Here is a 24,488-nt window from a genome sequence, read left to right on the forward strand (position 1 = left end):
CCACTATATTAATGGCAAGTATTTCATACAACAAAAATCTGAACTATTTAATTATAATATGAATTAATATTGTTTTAATTGTGACAGGTGAAGAATGAGAAGGATATATTAATTATAATATTCATTCATATTGTTTTAACTGTGACAGGTGAAGAATGAGAAGGATATATTAATTATAATTATGAATTATAATATTGTTTTAATTGTGACAGGTGAAGAATGAGAAGGAGGAAGAGGAAGATGATGAAGATGACAGCAGCATCAATAAGGTGAGCTGTACGGATGTAACTAAATACTGAACTTAAGTACCATTGAAGTACTTACTTAAGTACCGTTGAAGTACTTAAGTAAGGTTAAACTTACTTTACTATGCCCCCCCCCCCCCAAATAAAAAATAAAAATAAAACATGGGGTTCTCTGTTTGACCTTAATTCATTTTAACCTGGTCAGATGATAATAATAATAATAAAACTTTATTTGTATAGCACCTTTCATGACATGAAGCTCAAAGTGCTTTACAGAGCAATGGAGAAAAAAAGAAAAGAAAAGCAAGGCAAGAGCAGTACAGCAATACAGTGAGGACATGAATAACAAAAAAAATAAAACATCAATTAAAAGCAAGGGTGTATAAGTGGGTCTTTAACTGTGCTTTAAAAATGTCTACAGAGGCTGCCTGACGAAGGTACAGTGGGACCATAGAAGCAAAACGCTGCTTCCCCGTATTTTTTAGTTGCCATTGTTTTTGGCAAAGCGAGCAGGCCAGCAGTGGAAGACCTTAGGGGGCGGTTTGGGACATATTTAGGCAGGCAGTTGTAATGATATTTGGTCCACCATATACATATATTCCTTATGACATGATTGAATGCATATCAATTAATAATTAATATCCATTCCTCATATACATTCAGCAATATACTCTATGATTCACAAATCATATGAGTTCTTTTCTGACCTGCAGGGTCGTATATATATGATTCAGATAGGGTACAGTTGACAATATAAACTCAAGAGAATTTGTTTCCAATCAAAGAGGTTTATTAACTGTTCTTATAGAGAAAGACAATCGGATAAATGAATCGGTATGAAAATAAAAACGAGCCTTGTTATGAAAAGAAGGAGAGAGAGAGAGAGAGAGAGCAATTATATCAACATCGATTGCTATGCTATCACTATATACGTGGTCTCAATGCCATGAGTGATACAAAGTGACAGACCTGGGAAGCGATAGGTGACGTCGCTTCGTGGTGACAAAGTTGAATAAAAGTTCCTCTGATATCTTTTCCGTTCCTTGGACAGGCTTTGACAAATGACGGTGTTTTCTTCGCCGGACAAGGCTAATGACGTGGTAGATCGATCTTCACCGGACAAGGCAAAAATGTCACTTTTCTTGTGGTTTTGATTCAAGGCTTAGAAATACCTTAACCGCTCTGGTTGTCGTGCGGTCCTTTGTCTTCTTTTAGATGTCCTTTGATGGAGTTGACCAGTGTGGTTGTCAGCTCTGCTGGTCACTCGTTACGCAGCTATGATTTCTTTGAATATATTGTTAAGAATTAGCGTAGGGTCTTCTCGTCAGCTTTGCCCACACCACTCTATTTAACAATATCCTTTTGGTTCCAATGGTTTAAATATCACAACACTGCAAGTTCCAAACGTACAGATCTATATATCTCTGTACGTCTCGCTATCAAACTTTAGCGAAGTTACACACTCACACATACATGTAACAATTAACACGCCTCAAGACTAGCTTGGTCGGGACTCAAACTTCAACTAACTTTGAAAACATGTAGTGGTTTGGTATATGCTCACACTGCCATCTCATTTGCATATGGGAGTCAGGTTACGCCTTGGCAGAGTCTCAGTTATTAACACGGTTGGGTGAGAAAGAGATAGAAAGAAAAAAGAGAAAAAGAGGAAGAAATAGTTTCCATCACAAACGGCTCTGATCTGTTATAAAAACAGTTATATGCATTTTAAACAAATGAAAAGTTACGACAGTTTATTATGAAAACAAAGTATTATTTCAAACACATAGTTCTCTTTGGTAACATGAAACACCTGCTACGTTATCGGTCAACTGTCCTTGACAACTGGACTCCCCCTTTCCCCTACTGCCCCTCAAGGCTTAAAAGAATGTAGGGTCCGGAGACAAAAAGGAGCCCGACGGTCCATCCATCAACTGGTTTGTCGGATAAGCACTTTCCCAGTCTCTTGCAAGATTATTTCAAGGTCCATGCTCCTCTTTAGGGCATGTGTTCTGCTATATGCAGAGTATGTCCTTTTTGCAGTAAACAAGTGTGTTGCCAGGCAGTATGAACTGGTCACCCTTGAGGTGAACAGGCCCGGTTGACTACTACAGTCCCCCATCGGCAAACTCATGGATGTTTTCCATTCTTGATTTTGACGAAACTAAGGATGACCGAAAGAGTCTGTAGCACTTATTTCAGTATCATGCACTTTGATCACATAATTCATGGCAAGAGAACACTCTAAACCTTCATGTCTAGTTTTATTAATAGAGTAGAGAAGGAGAGAGAGAAAAAAAAGAGAAAGAGAGTACGAGGTAGATTATATTGTAAACACGTGACTTGAGGTAGTGAGAAACTAAGTGCACTAAGACTTTTTGTAAACTTAACTCAATGAAACAACGCAAACAATCTAGATTGAATTATTCTGACTGACTCATGCTAAGTCTTTGGTCAAGTTCTAGATTAACAATCTTCTTTTGATGGTAATTGAGAAGCACTCTTCAAACAAAAAGGACTAATAGGATAGATATATATATATATAGCACGAGGCTTTTTTTTTTTTATATGCAAAGCTGCGTGCTTTCAACTGGAAAGAACATTATTACAACTAAGGTTTTGCTAATGAAACTGCAAGGTTATTAGTTGTTATGGACCTATAGGTGTTTAGGTCTCAGCGGTATTGGCATTGGTGGACTTTAGACGGTTGTCACGAGAGAGAAGCGTCTGGTTTTCGACCAACCTTTTGTTGGCTACGCGGAACGTACCAAATCGCTTTACGGCCCAGCAAGTGATTGCGATTACCACTATGTAACTGAGAATCAGGAGTGCGAATAGCAGGGAATCAGGGGTGGTCCATGAGGATCCCACCAGGGTGAGTACACTGTTGCTTACATAGGGAGTGGTTTTGAGGGCCTGGTCAAGGGCAGTGAGGTCAACCTTCTGGACTCCTGTCTGGACCAGACGCTCAGTAGCGGGGTCTATCACTACCCGGTGGTTTTGGAAGAAGTCCGACATTTCGATGTCGGAAGCATAGATATCGTCTGGTAAATGGTACAGCACGAGATCATCCACCTGGACCAGAGTGTTCTCAGGGATGTAGAGCAGAAAGGTTTGGTTTGGGAGGTCTACCTTTGTGGAGGTGTCATGGAGTTCATACCGTACCGTGGCCACTCGAGAGGGAGTGTGGATCAACCACTGGTCCCCCAAGATCTCAGCTTGGGTTTCGGAGACCTGGCTCCTTGGGGTAAGTTCTGCGCGGCACTTTGAATGGTCTGGCATAGACTGGAGGCCACAGATTCCATTAGTCGAGTCGGATATGAACGGTTTAGAGGGACATAGGTAATGGGCTTCCTTTGTCAAGGTGCACAGATTTAGATTGGGTGCCAAATATAGGCCTGGGCTAATGTCGTGGTAAGCTACCACTGGTGGGGTCATTATCCTGACATGGGTGTCGCCTTCCCAGGAACCGACATTGACCACATCCTTCATACGATAGATGTTTCGGTCGTCAATCACTGGGAGGGTGAGGAGGAACACAAGTTCTCCCCTTTGGGGATCTACGGACAGTGGGATTGCCCCTCCCAAAGAGTAGGCAAGGTGGCTTTGGAGGTCACCTGGTTTCTCCCCAGTGCTTTTCTCAATAATACTTTTAATCAAAGCTAGGGGAGTGATATAGGGAGGGATTCTTCCCATAGCTAGGGCGTCTATGGAGGAGCTTACTTCCCTAAGGAAATCAGTCATAAGCATGCTGGTTATGCTAGAGTGAGCCATGTCGATTCCCAATAGTTTTTTGTTTGAATTCATGCCGCGGGCAGTTTTGTTCAAAAGGTCAGATTGGGAGTTTACTAGGAGTATGGTGTCTCTAAGTGTTGCGCCAATTGTATGGATTTGGTCACCGTGGAAGTTCACTGCCTGTCTAAGGGCAGGGAGGTCACGTTGGATTTCACCGACTTGCTTTCTCAGTGTTTTAATGCTTATTCTGTTCATGCTTGTTGTTCCGAGGTTGAACAAGGTGCCGAAGATGTTTGCTACTGTGAGTAGGGTGCCTACGAAGCGCTTCTTTCGCACTGGTAGTTCTTGGTTTTTTCTTTCTTCACGAGTGCGTGAGTGTACGGCGTATCCCGTAAGATCTTCACGTGTCACTGTGACCTTTTCCAGTTCGGTTAGCATGTGGATGATGTCGTCACTTGCGTGTTGGAGGATGTCCTCCACCCAGATTTGCCCTTCCGGTTCCAACTTTTTTTTTGAGAGCGACAGCGCTGAGATGTGTTTGGTACAGCATTGTAGCGTTGAATTGAATGTAGACCTTCTGGGATATGGTCTTGCAGTTTGTGATCAGTAGGCCATGTGTTTCTCGCAGGGCTATACCCGCATCAGGGCCTGGTTTGAACTGCGGTTGTGCCGTTGTCATGATTATGGTCATGCAGAGTATTTCACATACCAGTAGGTTCTTCATCCTGGAACAAACCAACAAAATGCGTTTGGTTAGTGGGTTGTTATGTTATTATTATTAAAAAGAGACATTTATTCAAACCAAAACAATTTTATTATTCACACGAGATTAATGGCTTTCTTAGTGGTTCATGCGGTTAATGGGTGCTTAACTACCAAAAAAAGAATATTTTGGTGAATTTCTTTAGTCAGACGGCGTCTCTGGCGCGTCTGGTTTTTCGAATCTCGGAGGCGGCTTATGGGGACGGATTTGGTTTCGATGAACCCATTTGAGTATTGGTTCGCTGTGTGTCTTTTTGATACGGATCCGATAAGCAACAGGAGAAAGCTTCTCTACTATTTCGTGAGGCCCAGACCAATGTGGTAGGAATTTCTTTGAAAGTTCTCCCGATGCGGTTTGTGGGACGAAGATATAATACCAAACTTTGTCTCCTGTCTGGAGTTCGTCGCTGGACGCCCGTTTGTCGTAGTACGCTTTGCGTCCTTCCGCGGTGGCTTGCAAGTGTTTTTGTGCAAATGAGAACGCGTACTTTAAGTGTGCATGGAGATCCGTTAGGTACTGATGCGTAGTGTATGCCGTGGCTAAGTTGAGGTCTCCCGGCTGGTATAGTAAATGAAGTGGAAGAGTCATTTGTCGCCCAGTCATTAGTTCGAAAGGAGATACTCCTGTTGAGGTATGGGGCGTGGCACGCATGGCCATCAGTACCAGTGGGAGTTTAATATCCCAGTCTTTTTGGTTTTCTGCTACAAACTTTTTGAGGATGGTCACCACGCTTTTGTTTGCCCTCTCTACCGTTCCCGAACTCTGGGGGTGATAGCTGATATGGAACTTACATTTGATCCCCAGCAGCTTCCATATTTCTTTCATAATGTCTGCGGTGAAATGCGTTCCTCTATCACAGTCCAAGAAAATTGGGAGACCAAACCTTGTGAAAAGGTGGTTCAGTAAGAGGCGAGCAGTCGTTTGTGCTGAGTTATTTGTTGCCGGAAAGCACTCTATCCATTTTGTAAAGTTGCAAATTACGTTGAGAATGTAGGAATGGTTTCTCGAGCTCCGTTTCAAAGGTCCGATCCAGTCTATCTGGAGGTCTGACCATGGGAACGTGATACCTCTGCTTTGCAGCGGGGCTCTGTGAGTAGGGTTTGCTGGTTGAAATTGGCAACAGGTTAAACACCCTTTTATGTAGTCTGACACGTCTTTGTGCATTTCAGGCCAAAATACCACTTGGCGTAGTTCATCCATTGTTGCCTTGACTCCCCTGTGACCTGCTGATGGTAAGTCATGCGCTAATGATAGCATAGTCCCCCTTTGTGCCCGAGGGACTACCAAGCGAGGAGATAGGTATTCATTGGGCACATAGACCAGTAGACCATCGGCCAGATGCAGGTGGTTTTTTAATGTCACCAATTGGCGTAAATCAGGGGAAGCTTCCAACTCGTCTGCGGAGACAGGAGGTGCACAAGGGTCAGATAGCATGCGGCACATCCTGGAAATGTCAGAATCTGCGGCCTGCATTGAGACCAGGTCTTCGGACAAGACTGATGCGGAAGCCGAGCGCCGTGCCTTAGCCCTGGGTGGGGGTATGGGGGCGTTCGGACTTGTCACGGCATCAGCTGCTTTACTGCGTGTGATGACCGAAACTGAAGGAGCTGGAATATCGGATGGTGGGTCATGTGGAAATTCCCATGGGCGACCTGTAAGAGCAGCCTCTTTAGCAAGAGCGTCGGCAAAGTCGTTATAAGTCTTGTCCGCGCCAAGAAGGCGTGAATGACCCCTAACCTTTTTCCAATAAACTTGCATGTCCGTGGACTTAACCAAACGGTCGCACGCTACGATAAGTTCCTTATGCTTGACCGGTTTGCGAGCCGCGGTCATGAAGTCGTTTTGTCTCCAGACGGGTAAATGGCACGTGAAACTCAAACGTGCATAGTTGGAATCCGTACACAGGACAAACTCTTGCACCTTGTGCTGGGCAGCACATTGCAAAACGATCAAAACCGCGGCAATCTCGGCGTATTGAGAAGTCATTGGACCCAATTTGAATCCCTGTGGTTCCGCTGGGTTATTTTTCACCCATAACATTCCCGCCCCCGCTAGCTTTTCCACCGGATGGGAGTATGAACACCCGTCCACATAAGCTATGCGCATGCCGTCACACACGTTTTCATCAAAGTAATGATGATTCGTGGGTAGCAGATCGACTGGGACATGAGAGACGTCGTTATTGTCAGCCGGATCTTGCGTGCATCTAGTGCAAGTCGCAAGCCCTGTTCCCAGGGGTGCTTTGTTGGTCTGTGCATAACGGACGTCAATGTTGTGACTTTGGAAGGCCATGAGCCATGTTGCAATGCGTGCGTTCGTGACCACTCCTTCCCTAATGCGCTGACTGTTCAAGAAGGTGACAGGTTGGTGGCATGTTTCAATAATGATCTTTTGTCCACTAACGCAGTCAGAGAAGTGGGTTACGGCCCAAACGGCCGCAAAAAGTGCCTTCTCGCAGTCCGAGAACTTTTGTTCCGCCGGACTGAGCATCTTGCTGGCGTAAGCGACCACGCGCTTGTCCTGGTCGTACACCTGGTAGAGACCAGCGCTCAGGCAGTAAGCGGAGTAACCTATTTCAAGGTAGAAGGTCTTGTCTACGTTAGGATAAGCAAGACAAGGAGCTGAACATAACTGTTCTTTTAAAACTTTTACCGCCTCTGCGTGGGCATCGCCCCACACAAAAGGGGTATCCTTCTTGAGGAGTTCCGTAAGAGGGCGTGCAATGTCCGCATAACCCTCAATGAACTGTCTAGAGTAATTGCAGACGCCCAGAAAACTACGTACTTCTGTTAGGTTCGTCGGATCTTTAAGGTTTTGGATACCTTGGACACGCTTGGCCTGAGGCGAGATACCCCCAGGTTCTATCGTGAGTCCCACGTAGTTTACTTTCTGGCGGAACCATTGTGCCTTTTTGATCGATATTTTGGCCCCTGCTGTAGAAAGCTGTGTCAAAACATAGTCTAATTCGATTAAATGGTCTTCCGCGGTCCTAGTACGGACCAAAATGTCGTCCACAAAGATCACCGTCCCGCGCGTAGAAGCGTCGGGACAAGCCTTTGTCAAGAAGATATTGAATTCCTGGGGGCTATTACAGAATCCAAAAGGAAGTCTATTCCAGGTGAACTGTCTGTTACCAAAGGTGAAAGCCAGACGATATTGAGAACTCTTTTCGACACAGATCGTCCAGAAACCTTGACTAATGTCCAATGCCGTGAAGAATTTGGCGTCCGTCATTTTAGGAAGCTCCTGGTCCAGACGGCTGGAAGGCCATCTTGATAACGGTACCTGACGGTTCAATGCACGATAATCCACGGTCAAACGCCAGCGCGTAGGAGAGCTTGCGTCTGACGGTGGCTTCTTCACCGGCCATATAGGCGAGTTGAAAGTGGACTGACACGGGCGAATTATACCCCTTTCCAATAGTTCCTCAATAATCTTCCGCACTGGTTCCTGAGAGGCGAGCGGGATCTTGTATTGCCGAACAAAGGTAGGGGGAGCGTCTGGATTTGTGGGGATACGGACTGTATGGATATCCGTTTTCCCACAATCTAAAGAGTCTTGAGCAAAAATCTTGCCATGCTTATATAGCAATTGATGGAAACGGCTCTTGATATCGTCCCCTTCCGTACCTTCGGTCAAGGAAAGGACGTCCTGCACCTGTGATTCAAACCCCGGGTATGGTTCATCTTTGCCCGGAGGTGGTTCGGCCGGAGAAACTGGTTCCACCGAAAAGTCAGACACGCCTATGCTGTAAATCACCATGTGGTCTTTATCGTCCATTCCTATTCTACCAACCGATTCCGGATCGATCAGGAACAAAGACGTAATAGTTATCAGCCCAGTGGGCATGGTATACGCGGCGTCAGCAGCCGCCCGATATGGTTGTAGATTTTCCGGCAGTTCACCTATAACAGGAATCGTTAAACCCAGGTCACAAAGGCCAGTGCTAATCAGGGATCCCAACGGAGTAGTAGGTGGTATGACGATGTCATCCTGGGAATAGTTATCCACCAATAAGTAGAAAGTCCTACCCACTACCTCCATTATGGGAATGTCCACTAAGGACAGTCCCAAACCCAACAGCACGTTAGAAGGCTGAAAAGCCACGGTCGGTTGCACCAAGCATTGCCCCGGTAAGAGAGACAGCTGTATGGAGACCTCAGTTGTCCTGGCCGGGATGGTCACTTCCTTGACGTTCCTGGTTATGCAAACTTCAGGAATAGTTTGTCCCGAAGTCAACTGAGCAATGGAGTAACGACACGGGGCAGTTTGACCCTTGTTTCTTGACCACAGCATCCCATTTAGCGTGTCCAGCACAACCGCCAGTCTTATGGCCAGGTCAGCTCCTATATACAAATCCCATGGCAAATCGGCGACAACGAGGAAGGCATGTAGGCAGTTCCTTGTTCCCCAATGTAGATTAAGAGCGCTTATTCCTTGTGCGATAGCCGTGGTTGGCTTATACGTACCCAACTGGAAACGAAAGGATTTAGGGACCATTTCGAGGCCCCAATTAAGGCTTCTCAATTGTTCAAAGAGTTTCAAACTTATTGCCGATTTTTCCGACCAGAGTGCCAGAACTGCGTTAGTCACCTGAACCTGGTTGACTCTGACCCCGCCCAAAATTGTTGGCTTATACGTTTCCGGACAAGTGGTGGGGCCCAATTTGCATAAGAATGATCTGGAATTACTTAAAGTGTCAGCAAAGCCCGGCGCCTTGGTGGCACCGACGCAGACGACAGGGCCCAAAGGATCTGAAACGTGGGACGTCTGGTGTTTCACCAGCAGACAATCCGATGTCGTGTCTAGATCAATTTCCAATGGTCTTGGTGTTCGCACCGTCATATATAGTTTCAAACCTGGTACATCAATCAGTGGCCCGAAGCGGTTCAAAAGGTCTATTCCTAGTAGCAAAGGGACTTCATTTATCTGACTAATATAGAATGGATGATAAACCTCCTCATTCCCTATTTTCAGGTGACAGATGGCGAATTTCTCGACCCTCGTTATCGAGGTGGCGTAAGCTTGAAGCTTAATGGGCTTTGAACACAACTTGAGTTCACAATCGGCCTGTCTCAAACGGTCTTGGAGGACGTTGAACAAATCCATGGACATCAGGCTAACATCCGCTGCTGTATCCACCAGGCCTTCATGGACGAGGGTGTCTTCAAGCGTTATTTCAAGATAGAGCTTTCTTGCCACGCCCCGGGCTGTTAAGTTGGAGAGCAACTGAACGAACGGAGGGGCGACGCCCGGCCCCAAAGAAGTAGACGGTAGGTCATTGTTCATTTCTATGGTCAGTACGGCACAGTTGTTACCCGTGGAAAGAGGGAAAGGGGTCTCAGAGGAGACCAAGTCCCTTGAACCGACACAGACCGTTTTGGGAGCTGGTCCTTCAAGGGCACCACCGTGGGTGGAATGTGCGACTGATAGTATAGGCTGTATGAACAAAACTGCCTTCTGGTCTTTATCCTTTTCATTTGGACTTGGGGGCGACCGGTTGCGAGGGGGCGTGACTGACTTACCCTTCTTCTGTTTCCAAGCTTTACGCGGAGTGCCCTTTGGCGGTGGTGGTGCGGTCTTGGCGGCCTCCGCTGCCTGTCGTATGGTATTGGCGAGCGTAGCCATTTCCCCAATTAAATCCACCACCACGCGTTCTGAGAGGGGCGCAGGTTTTTCTACGGCACTGCTGCGTTCCGGCTTATCCCTAGAAAAGGAACGAGGTGAGGGAGACCTGCCCCCATACGGGCGCGAAGATCTGCCGTCGTCATCCTCGAAGCGGATTGTACGGTAGGGGGGTGGCGGCGTGTTCCGATCCCTATTGGGTGACCTGGAGACGGGGCGTGACTCACTACGTGAACTTGTATCATACGCCCCTTCCAGTTCCTGCACCGCCAAAACCTCCCTATTTGGAGTTGAAGACTTTGGATTGTCGGTTTGGTTCTCCATTTGTACCGTATTTGCAATCTCTTTGATCTGATCCGTGGTAGTGTCCGGAGTTACGCGATTCCGTAGGGGGTTACGCACGGAGGAGAGCATGTTCGTAATGAACATCTCCCTGAACGCTCTGTCGTTTTCCATTCCTGCGTCCAGCCTCTGTCCGAAGTAAGCCCTCCGTAGACGGTTATAATAAAGATTAATTGCTTCGCTGGTTTTCTGTTTGCATGCCATAGCCCCTGCTATACTTCCGAAGTAGTTCGGGGGCGTAAATTCTACAAAGATTGCCTGTTTTATGGCCGCGTAGTCCGTAAGTACAGCAGGTGACTGTTTCAGCAAGAACTGTCTTACCATTGGGCTGGCTGTGGCATTTATCAGGTACAACCTCTGAGCTATGGTTGCGTAAGGATAGTCGGACAAACGGCTGTCTAGATCGTGTAAATAGAGCTGGGTATATCTTGAACCGCTCTCGGGAGGGTCGAACTTGTCTACTGTCTTGGCAATCTTATCCAACGTGAGGTTCGTCAGTGGCGGAACGGGATGTTGATAGGGGTACTGCATCTGCTGATAACCCCCATGCTGGAGGAATGGTGGTTGAGACGCACCAGATCCTCCATAGGACGAGTAGGGATCCGTAACACCTGGGAAACCAGGAGGGCCTAGTCCCATGGTCTGCGACCCTGGTGGGGCATAATTCCCACCTGGGTATTGACCCGCGTTACCTGTCTGTCCCGTCTGCACCTGTTGTGGGTATTGGAAAGATTGATATGGCGTAGTTTGTCCCCCCCTTGTAGGTCCAGAATAACCAGCACCGAGGTATGACGTAGACATCCGTCCTTGGTACGGATTCACTCCTGGGTCAGGGGGATAGTGACCCTCCACAGGAAGTGACACATTTCTTTTTCGTGACCAGGGTTCGCCTGTATCGGGCTTGGTTTGCGAAGCCAACCCAGGACCTCTCTGGATAGTCCCTGATACGGAAGCATCTCCAGAGGGTCTTTCGCGATGAGTTGCCTCTTGCGTGGAGACCGGGTGAGGCCTTGTCTCCCTTTCCGGTGAGGGTGGTCCCCTCCCTGTTCGCTGAGGTGGAGGGGGGGGTGAGGCGTCGTCTCTCAACTGCCCTTCCCCGAAAAGCATCAATTTCAGCTGAAAGATCTTTTCAGTTTGAGCGTTCAATTTGGTCTCCGCCTTTTCCATTAACTTTGCTGCCTTGTCCTCACGTTTCCGTGAAGCGTCAAGGTCAGCCCGAGTGTTTATGAGGGCGAGATCGTTAACTTGAACGGTGTGTTGTATGCCGTTGATAGACTCTTTCAGTTCGATGCACCTAACATCGAGGTCATCGTGTTGAATCTTCAACTGCTTATTTTCACTTTCGCGTAGATCAGCACGACGTGACTCTGCGGCTGCACTGACCAGGTGGGCCTCGCACGACTCCTCTAATTCTCTGTTTTTATTCTCAAGGAAAGTCAATCGCCCTTCCATTAGGTTTCTCTGATAGTTCGCAGCGTCGAGGTCATTACGCGCGATGGAAACCTCACCATCTTGAATTTTACAGAAACGATGCATTGCTAGCAGAAGATGTTGCATGACCTTAGCGTCTATCTTTTTTCCAGAAGACAGTTGTTTGGCCAAGCTTGCCATTTCTACCGAAATGTCTTCCGCTGTGGCATTATGAATTTCTTCCAGCTTTGCTCTATCGAAGTCTGGAGTAAGCAGACCCATCACCGTCTGTAATTGGTCGAAAGCATCTGGTTTATCCACTGCACTTTTATCCGATTCAGACATGGTGATACTTGAAAATAGGAAAGTATGGGTTGAATTATTTTGATTTAAACCTGTAATTCAAGTTTCCAAAATCCACTCTACTATTGCTGATTGTAGACCAGCATGGGAATAGACTTGCCCGTATTTCAACAAATGGTAGCCTGTTCTGTTTGGTTTTCTAATTTATTTGTAGAAAATTTCTTTTTATAAAAGAAAAACAAAATTTTGATTAAAAAAAAAAATTAATCCAAAAAAAAAATTGATTAAAAAAAAAAAATTTTTGATATCGAAAAAAAAAAAAAATTATTAAAATATTTTTTTTCAATTTAAAAATAAAATTTTAATTAAAAAAAAAAATTGTTTGATCAAATCCAAATAAATTATGAAAAGTAATTCAAGCGGTAAATTAAACTTAGTTATTTTAATCCAGCTTGTTGTTCCTTATTTGGGGACGTATTACTTATTAATAGGCTGTATATTTCAGCATAATTATCACTTAACGCTGAATTATACTTTTGTTGGTTAAAAATGGGTAAGTTACACAACGTTGTTAATCTGTGCCTGATTCCTTGCAATGCAAAGATGTACTATTAATCACACTTTCTTCAAAAAGTTGTTAATTGTATCTCAAATGCAGTCACACAGCATACTTTAGTCGTATTTCAAATGTAGAGTTGATTATTTTCAAGCAATGTTTCTACCCAGCCAGAGGAGGGCAGCAAAGTACAAGAAACCTCCTTCTAGGATTCCAAACTCCAAGACTTGGAGTGATGTCTCAAGAAAGACCAGAGAGGGCGCCAAAGGACAAGGCAGTCCTGGTATGGCTTTCTGGTAGAATTCACTGTGATGTTCCTGTATGACCAAGAGGTGGCACTTCTGCACCAAGCTTTCACCCTGTTCCCCACCAGTTGTTAAGAACTGATCTGAAGTCAGTGTGGCTCCTATTTCAGTATTTAGAAATGGCTGTACTGCTTTTTGCCCAGATGGGGAGCTGCGGGGTGCTTTGTGGTTCTTGACCACCTTCTGGGGAACTACAACTTCCGGATCAAACCACTACGCTTCCTCCTTTGGATAAACTACAAATCCCACAGTGTACTTTAAAATTAGCGACTGGTACACGGGACTGACGCTTATCCAAAATATCTCTGCCTGGGTTTTGTTGTGATAATATTATAGAGCACCACGTTATTGACGCGATGCTCTATGACAGCGTTTTTGTTCGCGCTGCAATAAATACACTGAAATTGCGGCCGCTATTTCAGTGACACAACCTTTTACCACGCGGAGATAGTATTTTTACCCGACAATTTTCACGTGATAATTGTCCTGGCAAAAGTGTCGCTACTTAATGTATCTTGCGATACAAACACGTTAACGTTAACTTGACTATTTTTACCTTTCCAACTAACGTTCCACAGTCCCAATTAAAGATAGGGACAACACAATGCCAATACCTTGCATTTATTTAATAGGCTAACCAGTCACGTACTTTTGATACGGAGCGCTATTAAATTTGGACGTTAATTAGATCGGAAAGCATCGATCATGTCTGACAGTCTATATTCAAACATATGCTTTATGAACCACTAAGGAAGCTTTCCTAAGCGGTTATGGATCCAAATATATTTTATAACAAAAATCGTTTGATATTTACAGTGAGCACAGCGATATACATTACCATCAAAACAAGGTTATATTGCCACTGTTTGAATTCATATCACGATTGCAGTTCGTCGAAAGCAGTGCCTCCACTATGTAATGATATTTGGTCCACCATATACATATATTCCTTATGACATGATTGAATGCATATCAATTAATAATTAATATCCATTCCTCATATACATTCAGCAATATACTCTATGATTCACAAATCATATGAGTTCTTTTCTGACCTGCAGGGTCGTATATATATGATTCAGATAGGGTACAGTTGACAATATAAACTCAAGAGAATTTGTTTCCAATCAAAGAGGTTTATTAACTGTTCTTATAGAGAAAGACAATCGGATAAATGAATCGGTATGAAAATAAAAACGAGCCTTGTTATGAAAAGAAGGAGAGAGAGAGAGAGAGAGAGCAATTATATCAACATCGATTGCTATACTATCACTATATACGTGGTCTCAATGCCATGAGTGATACAAAGTGACAGACCTGGGAAGCGATAGGTGACGTCGCTTCGTGGTGACAAAGTTGAATAAAAGTTCCTCTGATATCTTTTCCGTTCCTTGGACAGGCTTTGACAAATGACGGTGTTTTCTTCGCCGGACAAGGCTAATGACGTGGTAGATCGATCTTCACCGGACAAGGCAAAAATGTCACTTTTCTTGTGGTTTTGATTCAAGGCTTAGAAATACCTTAACCGCTCTGGTTGTCGTGCGGTCCTTTGTCTTCTTTTAGATGTCCTTTGATGGAGTTGACCAGTGTGGTTGTCAGCTCTGCTGGTCACTCGTTACGCAGCTATGATTTCTTTGAATATATTGTTAAGAATTAGCGTAGGGTCTTCTCGTCAGCTTTGCCCACACCACTCTATTTAACAATATCCTTTTGGTTCCAATGGTTTAAATATCACAACACTGCAAGTTCCAAACGTACAGATCTATATATCTCTGTACGTCTCGCTATCAAACTTTAGCGAAGTTACACACTCACACATACATGTAACAATTAACACGCCTCAAGACTAGCTTGGTCGGGACTCAAACTTCAACTAACTTTGAAAACATGTAGTGGTTTGGTATATGCTCACACTGCCATCTCATTTGCATATGGGAGTCAGGTTACGCCTTGGCAGAGTCTCAGTTATTAACACGGTTGGGTGAGAAAGAGATAGAAAGAAAAAAGAGAAAAAGAGGAAGAAATAGTTTCCATCACAAACGGCTCTGATCTGTTATAAAAACAGTTATATGCATTTTAAACAAATGAAAAGTTACGACAGTTTATTATGAAAACAAAGTATTATTTCAAACACATAGTTCTCTTTGGTAACATGAAACACCTGCTACGTTATCGGTCAACTGTCCTTGACAACTGGACTCCCCCTTTCCCCTACTGCCCCTCAAGGCTTAAAAGAATGTAGGGTCCGGAGACAAAAAGGAGCCCGACGGTCCATCCATCAACTGGTTTGTCGGATAAGCACTTTCCCAGTCTCTTGCAAGATTATTTCAAGGTCCATGCTCCTCTTTAGGGCATGTGTTCTGCTATATGCAGAGTATGTCCTTTTTGCAGTAAACAAGTGTGTTGCCAGGCAGTATGAACTGGTCACCCTTGAGGTGAACAGGCCCGGTTGACTACTACACAGTCATGTAGGTAGGAAGGTGCGAGACCATTGAGAGCTTTATAGACAAGTAAAATAATTTTAAAATCAATCCTAAAAACAACCGGAAGCCAGTGCAGTGAAGCCAAAACTGGAGTAATATGTTCTCTCATCTTTGTTCTAGTTAAAACTCTGGCTGCTGCATTTTGGACAAGTTGTAATCTGTCAGTTGTTTTCTTAGGCAGTCCTGAAAAAAGTGCATTGCAGTAGTCAAGCCGAGAAAAAACAAAGATGAGGCTGTATTAAAGGACAACTTTAGTTTTTTTCAACCATGGTTCATGTTTTAGGTTGTTATTAGAGAAATTAAAAGGTGAGTGTTATTTTTTTCCCCATTTGCTGCTTTCTTTAGTTTTAGGGATTTTAGCTGTTTTTGACAGGGGGGCGGGGGCATTCGAGCATGGCGCTAAATAGGTATTATTTTACAAAATATTATGGCCATTTATTATTTGCTATAGTCCTACTAGACCCCAGGAAATTTCATCTGGCCACAAAAAAATTACAGTATCTACTGAATGTGAAGGTAGCCTACTAGGGGGAAGCCACACTGTGTGTCATAGGCTCAATATGTCAGTTTGACACATTCAGTAGAACTCGTGATCTTTTGTGGCCAAATGAAATTTCCTGGGGTTTATTAGGAACTATAGTAAATAATTAAAAAAGAAATTGCTATAAAATGTTGTAAAAAAATACATATTTAGCCACATGCTCGAATGCCCCCGCCCCCCTGTCCAAAACAGCTACAATCCCTAAAACAAAAAAGAAAGCAGCAAAAAAAAAAAAATAACACTCATCTTTTACTTTCTCTAATAACCTAAAACATGAACCTTGGTTGAAAAAAACTAAAGTCGTCCTTTAAATACCATTGAATTAAGGTTAAACAAAAGGTTTACTATGCCGCCCCCCCCCCCAAATAAAAATAAAAATAAAATGGGGTTCTCTGTTTGACCTTAATTTATTTTAACCTGGTCAGATGAGGCTGTATTAAGCATTTTGTGCGATAGACTGCTGTTACAGTCTATCGCCACAAGATGGCTCCTTTTGCCTGTAGGGTTGATTATGCTCCATTTTCATGTCAAGGAGCCCCAGAAATATCTGTATTTGGCCGCTTTCCTGGGGTTTATTAGGGCTATAGTAAATAATAAATAAAAAAAACTCCATAATATTTTGTAAAAAAATACATATTTAGCCCCATGCTCGAATGCCCCCGCCCCCCTGTACAAAACAACTAAAATCCCTAAAACAAAAGAAAGCTAAAACATGAACCTTGGTTGAAAAAAACTAAAGTTGACCTTTAAATTTCGGATCGGACAGTAAATGGTACCAGAAAACTGAAGAAAGGATAATGTTCAACAAAAATGAAAATAAAACTGTCTGTTTCTCTGTCTAGACAACCTGTGAGGACAGAAGTTCTGCTGAGGAGAAGAGACGAGTTTTACCAGCATGGATGAAAACCTCCTCCACTTCTAAAGGTCTGTGACTTGTCTGTGAACGGTGTTCATAGAAAACGGCAAAATAAAGCATCGTTTGCTGGTGTCCCTTTAGACGAGAACGGCGTTTTCAGGAGGTGAAAACACGACGAAGTGAAACCACCTTCCAGAGTGGAAATCTTTGAGAACGCCGTTTTATCCCTTCTCCGTGTAAACAGGCAAAACGGTGAATCCGCAAAACTTATGACATCATGGCTCACGTTGGCTCACAGCGCATATGTTTATTTACATTAATGCAGAGCCATACATAGATATGATATAATGGAGTTCCTGAACAAGCCTCCCTCCTCCAGTGTTGTTTTGGGCAGCAAATTTCTATTTTAGTTTTAGTCATGGGTCTCTTGAATAGTTTTCACTTAGTTTTAGTCACATTTTAGTCACCTGGAATGTTCTAGTGTTTAGTCTAGTTTTAGTCGACTAAATCTACAGTTGATTTAGTCGACTAAAATGTGTTTTGACAGGCCTTGATGTCGTTGTAATGACATATTTTACACTTTGCATGCTGAAAATAGCAGATCTACAATCTGCGACGCGTTGCGATGGTGAACGTAAAACCATGATGGGCAGTGAACGTAAAATGGTGAACGTAAAACCATGATGTAAATAAAAAGCCTTGTGATAGACGGGGCACGGTGGCACAGTTGGTAGTGCTGTCGCCTCACAGCTAGAAGGTCCTGGGTTCGATTCCCGCTCGGGGCGCTGTGGGTGCTGGCGGCGTGTTTCCTCCTCCGCGTCATCAGTGCCCATACCCGAAGGTGGGGTTGGCGAAAGGGCCTTTCTGTGTGGAGTTTGCATGTTCTCCCCGTGTCCCCTAGGGTAGATACCCTCACAAAAACATGCAGTAATCCTGGTCTCTAAACTGCCTGCCTGCCTGCCCCCGGCTGCCTGGCCAGCCTGATGGAGGGGAAAGGAACTGGTTGGAATAACGTGTTCCTTCCCACGCGCTACGTCCAACCAGGGAAACTCCCCCCTGTCAGGTGTAAAGGAGCAACTTGGACACTCAAGCATGAAGGAAGCATGAGTTAAGTCCGTTGCTCTCCCCAGGTTGGCGGAGGGTGTGTAGAGCCCAGGATCACATTAGATGATTGACACAGGGGTGAAAAATGGGTTACAAAATCGTGGGTTCTTCTTCTTGTATGTGGGTGACTGGTCTAGTATTTGGCAGCCTGTTACCGCCAACTATATCGACGTTATAGCGTTTTCATGAAGTGTGCGTTCTCGTGTAAAGGGTCAATAAAAATTAGGACGCAACAGGACTTTGCCGTTTTTTCTGGAAATGGTCGCCGTCTAAAAGAGGCATGAGAGTGTAACACATGGAACCAAATGGACCCTTAGGGGTCTGTGACTCTGAGAGTGTAACACATGGAACCAAATGGACCCTTAGGGGTCTGTGACTCTGAGAGTGTAACACATGGAACCAAATGGACCCTTAGGGGTCTGTGACTCTGAGAGCGTAACACATGGAACCAAATGAACCCTTAGGGGTCTGTGACTCTGAGAGCGTAACACATGGAACCAAATGGACCCTTAGGGGTCTGTGACTCTGAGAGTGTAACACATGGAACCAAATGGACCCACAAGGATCCAATGTATTCTCTCAGAGTTGGTCTTTGAAATTAAAAGGTTTTAGAAGCTGTGTTTAATTTAACGAGTGCATTAATTAATTAATTAATTGCTTTTTGTTCCAATCAGCAGCAGTGGGCGGAGCCAGAGCCCCCAAAAGACCCAGAGCCAATGGGGGGACGCCGCCAGGTCACATGTCTAGACCCAGAGCCAGTGGGGGGACGTCGTCAGGTCACATGACCGCCGGCCCCGCCCCCAAGGTAGGGCGGTCACGAATCACCATTACTCATTTACGCTGACCATGAATCGTTATAGAAATAATCGCTATTGACGATTTAATCGTGTTTGTTTGTTTTTGGACATTGGACGCGATGAATCAGAATAAAATGTCTGGGCGGGAAAACCCTTTTGGTGTTTATAGCATTATGTTATACTTTAGCTGTTGAAAAATAGCAGTTCTAAAACGCTTAGTCCCAATACTTGATTCTGATTGGCTGGTTACCGTCACGTGACCGATAATCCACACCTTCAATCACTTCATATCATTCGCAGCTGATTCCGCAGCTCTGTAGCTGAACTGGGGAAGGGGAGCGCTTGATTGCCTTACAAACCCATGCCGTGCGGGCGTCTATAAAGCACCGCCCGGCTCATACAACTGTGAATCCTCTGAATGTGTGGCTCCAGGCAGCCCCGTAAAGACATCAAGCGCTATTCTCCCGTCACATACAGTAGTCTACTTGCCGAGCACAACAAGGAAGTGATGTGGCTCGCTCTGGTGGCGCAAAGCGTAGCTACTTTTATGAATTTAATAGTATTATTAGGTTAATATTGCTATATGTTTGTAACCGTTTTAGAAAAGCAATAAGCCACTCGAGGCCCCCCAGCTTACCGGGTATTTTACAATGGGTGAGAGGGTAGAAGACCCTCTGCACCTCCCAGCCAATACCCGATAACCTGACACCTCTCGTGGCTTATTGCTTAAATCTACAAGCTCATAGGGTGGCACCGAGTGCCGCGCTATGAGCTTGTAGGTCTGCTATTTTTGAAAAATCTTGAAAATGTGTCGCAAATCTTTGAATATATATTCTTTCAGAGCGAATGTTCCCTTGAACTACATACAGGTCATACTCAAAAAATTTGAATATCATGCAAAAGTTCATTTATTTCAGTAATTCAACTTAAACAGTCAAACTAATACATTATGTAGACTCAGTACATGCAAAGTGAGATATTCCAAGCCTTTATTTGTTATAATTTTGAAGCAAAATCTCAGAAAATTAGAATATTGTGAAAAGGTTCCATATTGTAGGCTCAAAGTGTCACATTCCAATCAGCCAATTAATCCAAAACACCTGAGAAGAGTTCCTGAGCCTTTAAATTGTCTCTCAGTCTGCTTCAGTAGAATTCACAATCACGGGGAAGACTGCTGACCTGACAGTTGTGCAGAAAACCATCATTGACACCCTCCACAAGGAGGGGAAGCCTCAGAAGGTAATTGCAAAAGAAGTTGGATGTTCACAAAGTGCTGTATCAAAGCACATTAATAGAAAGTTAAGTGGAAGGGCAAAGTGTGGAAGAAAAAGGTGCACAAGCAGCAGGGATGACCGCAGCCTGGAGATGATCGTGCGCAAAAGGCCTTTCAAAAGTGTTTGTGAGCTTCACAAGGACTGGACTGAGGCTGGGGTGAGTGCATCAAGAGCCACCACACACAGAAGAATCTGTGGAATGGGTTTTAAATGTCGTATTCCTCTTGTCAAGCCACTCCTGAACAAAAAACAGAAGCGTCTTACCTGGGCTAAAGAAAAGAAAAACTGGTCTGTTGCTCAATGGTCCAAAGTCCTCTTTTCGGATGAGAGCAAATTTTGCATCTCATTTGGAAACCAAGGTCCCAAAGTCTGGAGAAAGACTGGAGAGGCACAGAATGCAAGATGCTTGAAGTCCAGTGTGAAGTTTCCACAATCTGTGTTGGTTTGGGGAGCCATGTCATCTGCTGGTGTTGGTCCACTGTGCTTTATTAAGGGTAAGATCAGAGTCAACGCAGCCGTCTATCAGGACATTTTAGAGCACTTCATCATCTTCATGCTTTCTTCAGCAGACAATCTTTATGGGGATGCTGACTTCATTTTCCAGCAGGACTTGGCACAATGGCACCTGCCCACACTGCCAAAACAACCAAAACCTGGTTCAATGACCACGGGATTACTGTCCTTGATTGGCCAGCAAACTCGCCTGACCTGAACCCAATAGAGAATCTGTGGGGCATTGCCAAGAGAAAGATGAGAGACATGAGACCCACCAATGCCAAAGAGCTGAAGGCCGCCATTGAAGCATCCTGGTCATCCATAACACCTCAGCAGTGCCACAGGCTGATAGCATCCATGCCACGCCGCATTAAGGCAGTAATTCATGCAAAAGGGGCCCCAACCAAGTACTGAGTACATATGCATGATTATACTTTTCATAGGGCCAACATATCTTTATTTAAAATCCCTTTTTATTTTTATTTCACGTAATATTCTAATTTTCTGAGATTTTGAATTTGGGGTTTTCAGAAGCTGTACATCATTAGCTTCAAAATTATAACAAATAAAGGCTTGGAATATCTCACTTTGCATGTACTGAGTCTACGTATTAGTTTGACTTTTTAAGTTGAATTACTGAAATAAATGAACTTTTGCATGATATTCTAATTTTTTGAGTATGACCTGTATTTTCAGATGGGGGTCGGCGGCCAAATACATATAATTCTGGGGGTTCTTGACATAAAAAGGTTGAGAACCGACTGACATAGGGCCGATTCATACTCCTATTTTAGAGCTGAATAGAAGTCGGTCCGACTCTGTAGTGTAGAGCCTACAATGTGACGTCATTTGGCTCTGTAGAGCCTACAATGTGACGTCATTTGGCTCTGTAGAGCCTACAATGTGACATCATTTGAGGTTCGTGGGGGGCGGGTACCGTCCTAAAGTCGACTCTTCGGTGCTACTGAAAATCTCTGACGAGCCAAAATAATTTCGGCACTACAGCGCCGAAACAGCGGTAAAACAGAAAACAGTTCTTTAATAATCAGCCTAATCGACTAAATGGTTTACGGCCTCCTAATAAAAAAACTAATGTAAAGTAAATGAATGACACAATTTTATACCTATTTTTTAATACAAAATAGCAGATCAACAAGCTTACAATGTGTCACTTTAGATCTGATATTTTAGCTTATTTCTTTTTTAAATTGATGATCATGACGATTATGCAAAAATAACTGTGATTTTCTCCGATAATTACGATTGTGTCCTAATTGCCCCAAGGTGAGGAAGACCACTGATGAAGGTCACATGACCCCCGAGGTGAGGAAGAGGAGCGATGAAGATGCACGCAGACCTTCTCAACCGGTCAGTTCTTCTAATTTATCATTTCAGTAGCAAGAGCTTCAAGATGTCTTCTAGATCTAGTCTACCAGGCCTGCAGTAGGCTATGCACTGGACACATGTCTTCTAAATCTAGTCAACCAGGCCTGCAGTAGGATATGCACTGGACACATGTCTTCTAAATCTAGTCTACCAGGCCTGCAGTAGGCTATGCACTGGACACATGTCTTCTAAATCTAGTCTACCAGGCCTGCAGTAGGCTATGCACTGGACACATGTCTTCTAAATCTAGTCTACCAGGCCTGCAGTAGGCTATGCACTGGACACATGTCTTCTAAAACTAGTCAACCAGGCCTGCAATAGGCTATGCACTGGACACATGTCTTCTACATCTAGTCAACCAGGCCTGCAGTAGGCTATGCACTGGACACATGATCATGACATTATTTAAATAAACTAGAAATATGAGTAAATTATGGGATAAATGTTCTTTTCATTAGTATTATTGCATCACCTGGGTGGATCAGTCGTGTAACTTTCCTGACGTTAAGCTGTGTGTGTATTCAACAACACAGCCATGACGTTAAGCTGTGTATTCTGTTCAACAACACAGCCATGACGTTAAGCTGTGTGTGTATTCAACAACACAGCCATGACGTTAAGCTGTGTATTCTGTTCAACAACACAGCCATGACGTTAAGCTGTGTGTGTGTTCAACAACCCAGCCATGACGTTAAGCTGTGTGTGTGTTCAACAACACAGCCATGACGTTAAGCTGTGTGTGTGTTCAACAACACAGCCATGACGTTAAGCTGTGTGTGTGTTCAACAACACAGCCATGACGTTAGGCTGTGTGTGTGTTCAACAACACAGCCATGACGTTAAGCTGTGTGTGTGTGTGTGTTCTGTAGAGTAATTTGTAAGACACACATACACACAGCTAAACTGAGACGTCCCAGGGTGACACACAGACCAGCTAATGACGCCTGGACATCACTAAATACCATGTGTGTGTGTGTTCAACAACACAGCCATGACGTTAAGCTGTGTGTGTGTTCAACAACACAGCCATGACGTTAAGCTGTGTGTGTGTTCAACAACACAGCCATGACGTTAAGCTGTGTGTGTGTGTTCAACAACACAGACATGCAAAATAACTCTGAGGTGACGAGCAACAGTTGCTAAACTATTTAGATTGGCATTGATTGGACAATCACTTTTTGGGGTGGGGCTTAGCGATGGTGTTGGCGGGTTTAACTCTTTCACCGCCAAATGTTTAAATGCAGGCGTACAGACGCAGGCTGCAGAGTGACGAGGAGGAGGAGTCAGACAGCGTGGACACGCCCCCCGCCACCACCACAGCCAATCAGAAGCAGCATAGGGACACGCCCCCCACCACCACCGCCACAGCCAATCAGAAGCAGCACAGGGACACGCCCCCCACCACCGCCACCACAGCCAATCAGAAGCAGCACAGGGACACGCCCCCCACCACCACCACCGCCACAGCCAATCAGAAGCAGCACAGGGACAGCAGCACGTCGTCCACCAATGGGCAGGCGGGGGCGGAGTCATCGACGGGCGCAGGCAGGAAGGCCTGCCCCTATGGGCCGGGCTGCTACAGGTACACTGTGTGTGTGCGTGTGCGTGTGTGTGTGTGTGTATGCGTGCGTGCGTGCGTGCGTGTGTGTGTGTGCGTGTGTGTGCGCGTGTGCGTGTGTGTGTATGCGTGCGTGCGTGTGTGCGCGCGCTCTGTATTGACTATTATTGACATGTTTTACTGGACATGAATTGACTTTGTTTTTCATTGTTGTTAAAGCACTTTGTTGTGATCCTGTAAACAGCCTGTTTGACCAAACATGGCGAGCAGAAGAAAGGAGGGCGAGATAAAGGCATTTCTAAAATAAAATAACTAATCGGTAGCAAAATAAAAATAGGATTCAGAGATTGTGGAATAGTTGTCCTTGTCCGGCTATGCGAGACTAACCAGCATCTAAAGCACTTTAGTTTAGTGACTTCCTGTTTCCTGTGTCCTTGCAGGAAGAACCCGCTGCACTTCCAGGAGTTCAGTCACCATGGAGACCAGGACTACGAGGAAGACTCTGAGAGACATGATGATGAAGATGAAGGAGATCGGCCTGAATGTCCCTACGGAACTGACTGTTATAGGTCTGTTATTATTATTATTATTATTATTATTATTAATGTCACTATGGGACTGACTGTTATAGGTCTGTTATTATTATTATTATTATTAATATTATTATTATTATTATTATTATTAATGTCACTATGGGACTGACTGTTATA

General features: G+C 44.4%; 1 protein-coding gene across 4 annotated transcripts in view; it reads left to right on the top strand.

Annotated features, from left to right (window-relative positions):
- The window catches only part of aplf (aprataxin and PNKP like factor), a 33,735-nt gene that overhangs the window by 5,969 nt on the left and 3,278 nt on the right, over positions 1 to 24,488 (top strand). For 3 of the 4 annotated variants that reach the window (XM_080759925.1, XM_080759924.1, XM_080759927.1), the window contains exons 6-11: positions 213 to 269; positions 17,151 to 17,232; positions 18,943 to 19,073; positions 22,119 to 22,202; positions 23,465 to 23,802; positions 24,219 to 24,347. In XM_080759925.1, coding sequence (XP_080616051.1) covers positions 213 to 269; positions 17,151 to 17,232; positions 18,943 to 19,073; positions 22,119 to 22,202; positions 23,465 to 23,802; positions 24,219 to 24,347 — 821 coding nt within the window. The remainder of the gene's footprint in view (positions 1 to 212; positions 270 to 17,150; positions 17,233 to 18,942; positions 19,074 to 22,118; positions 22,203 to 23,464; positions 23,803 to 24,218; positions 24,348 to 24,488) is intronic. The other variant, XM_080759926.1, reaches the window with a different exon arrangement.

This window comes from Protomyctophum bolini (genome assembly GCF_963924005.1).
Source record: "Protomyctophum bolini genome assembly, chromosome: 3".
Lineage (NCBI taxonomy): Eukaryota > Metazoa > Chordata > Actinopteri > Myctophiformes > Myctophidae > Protomyctophum > Protomyctophum bolini.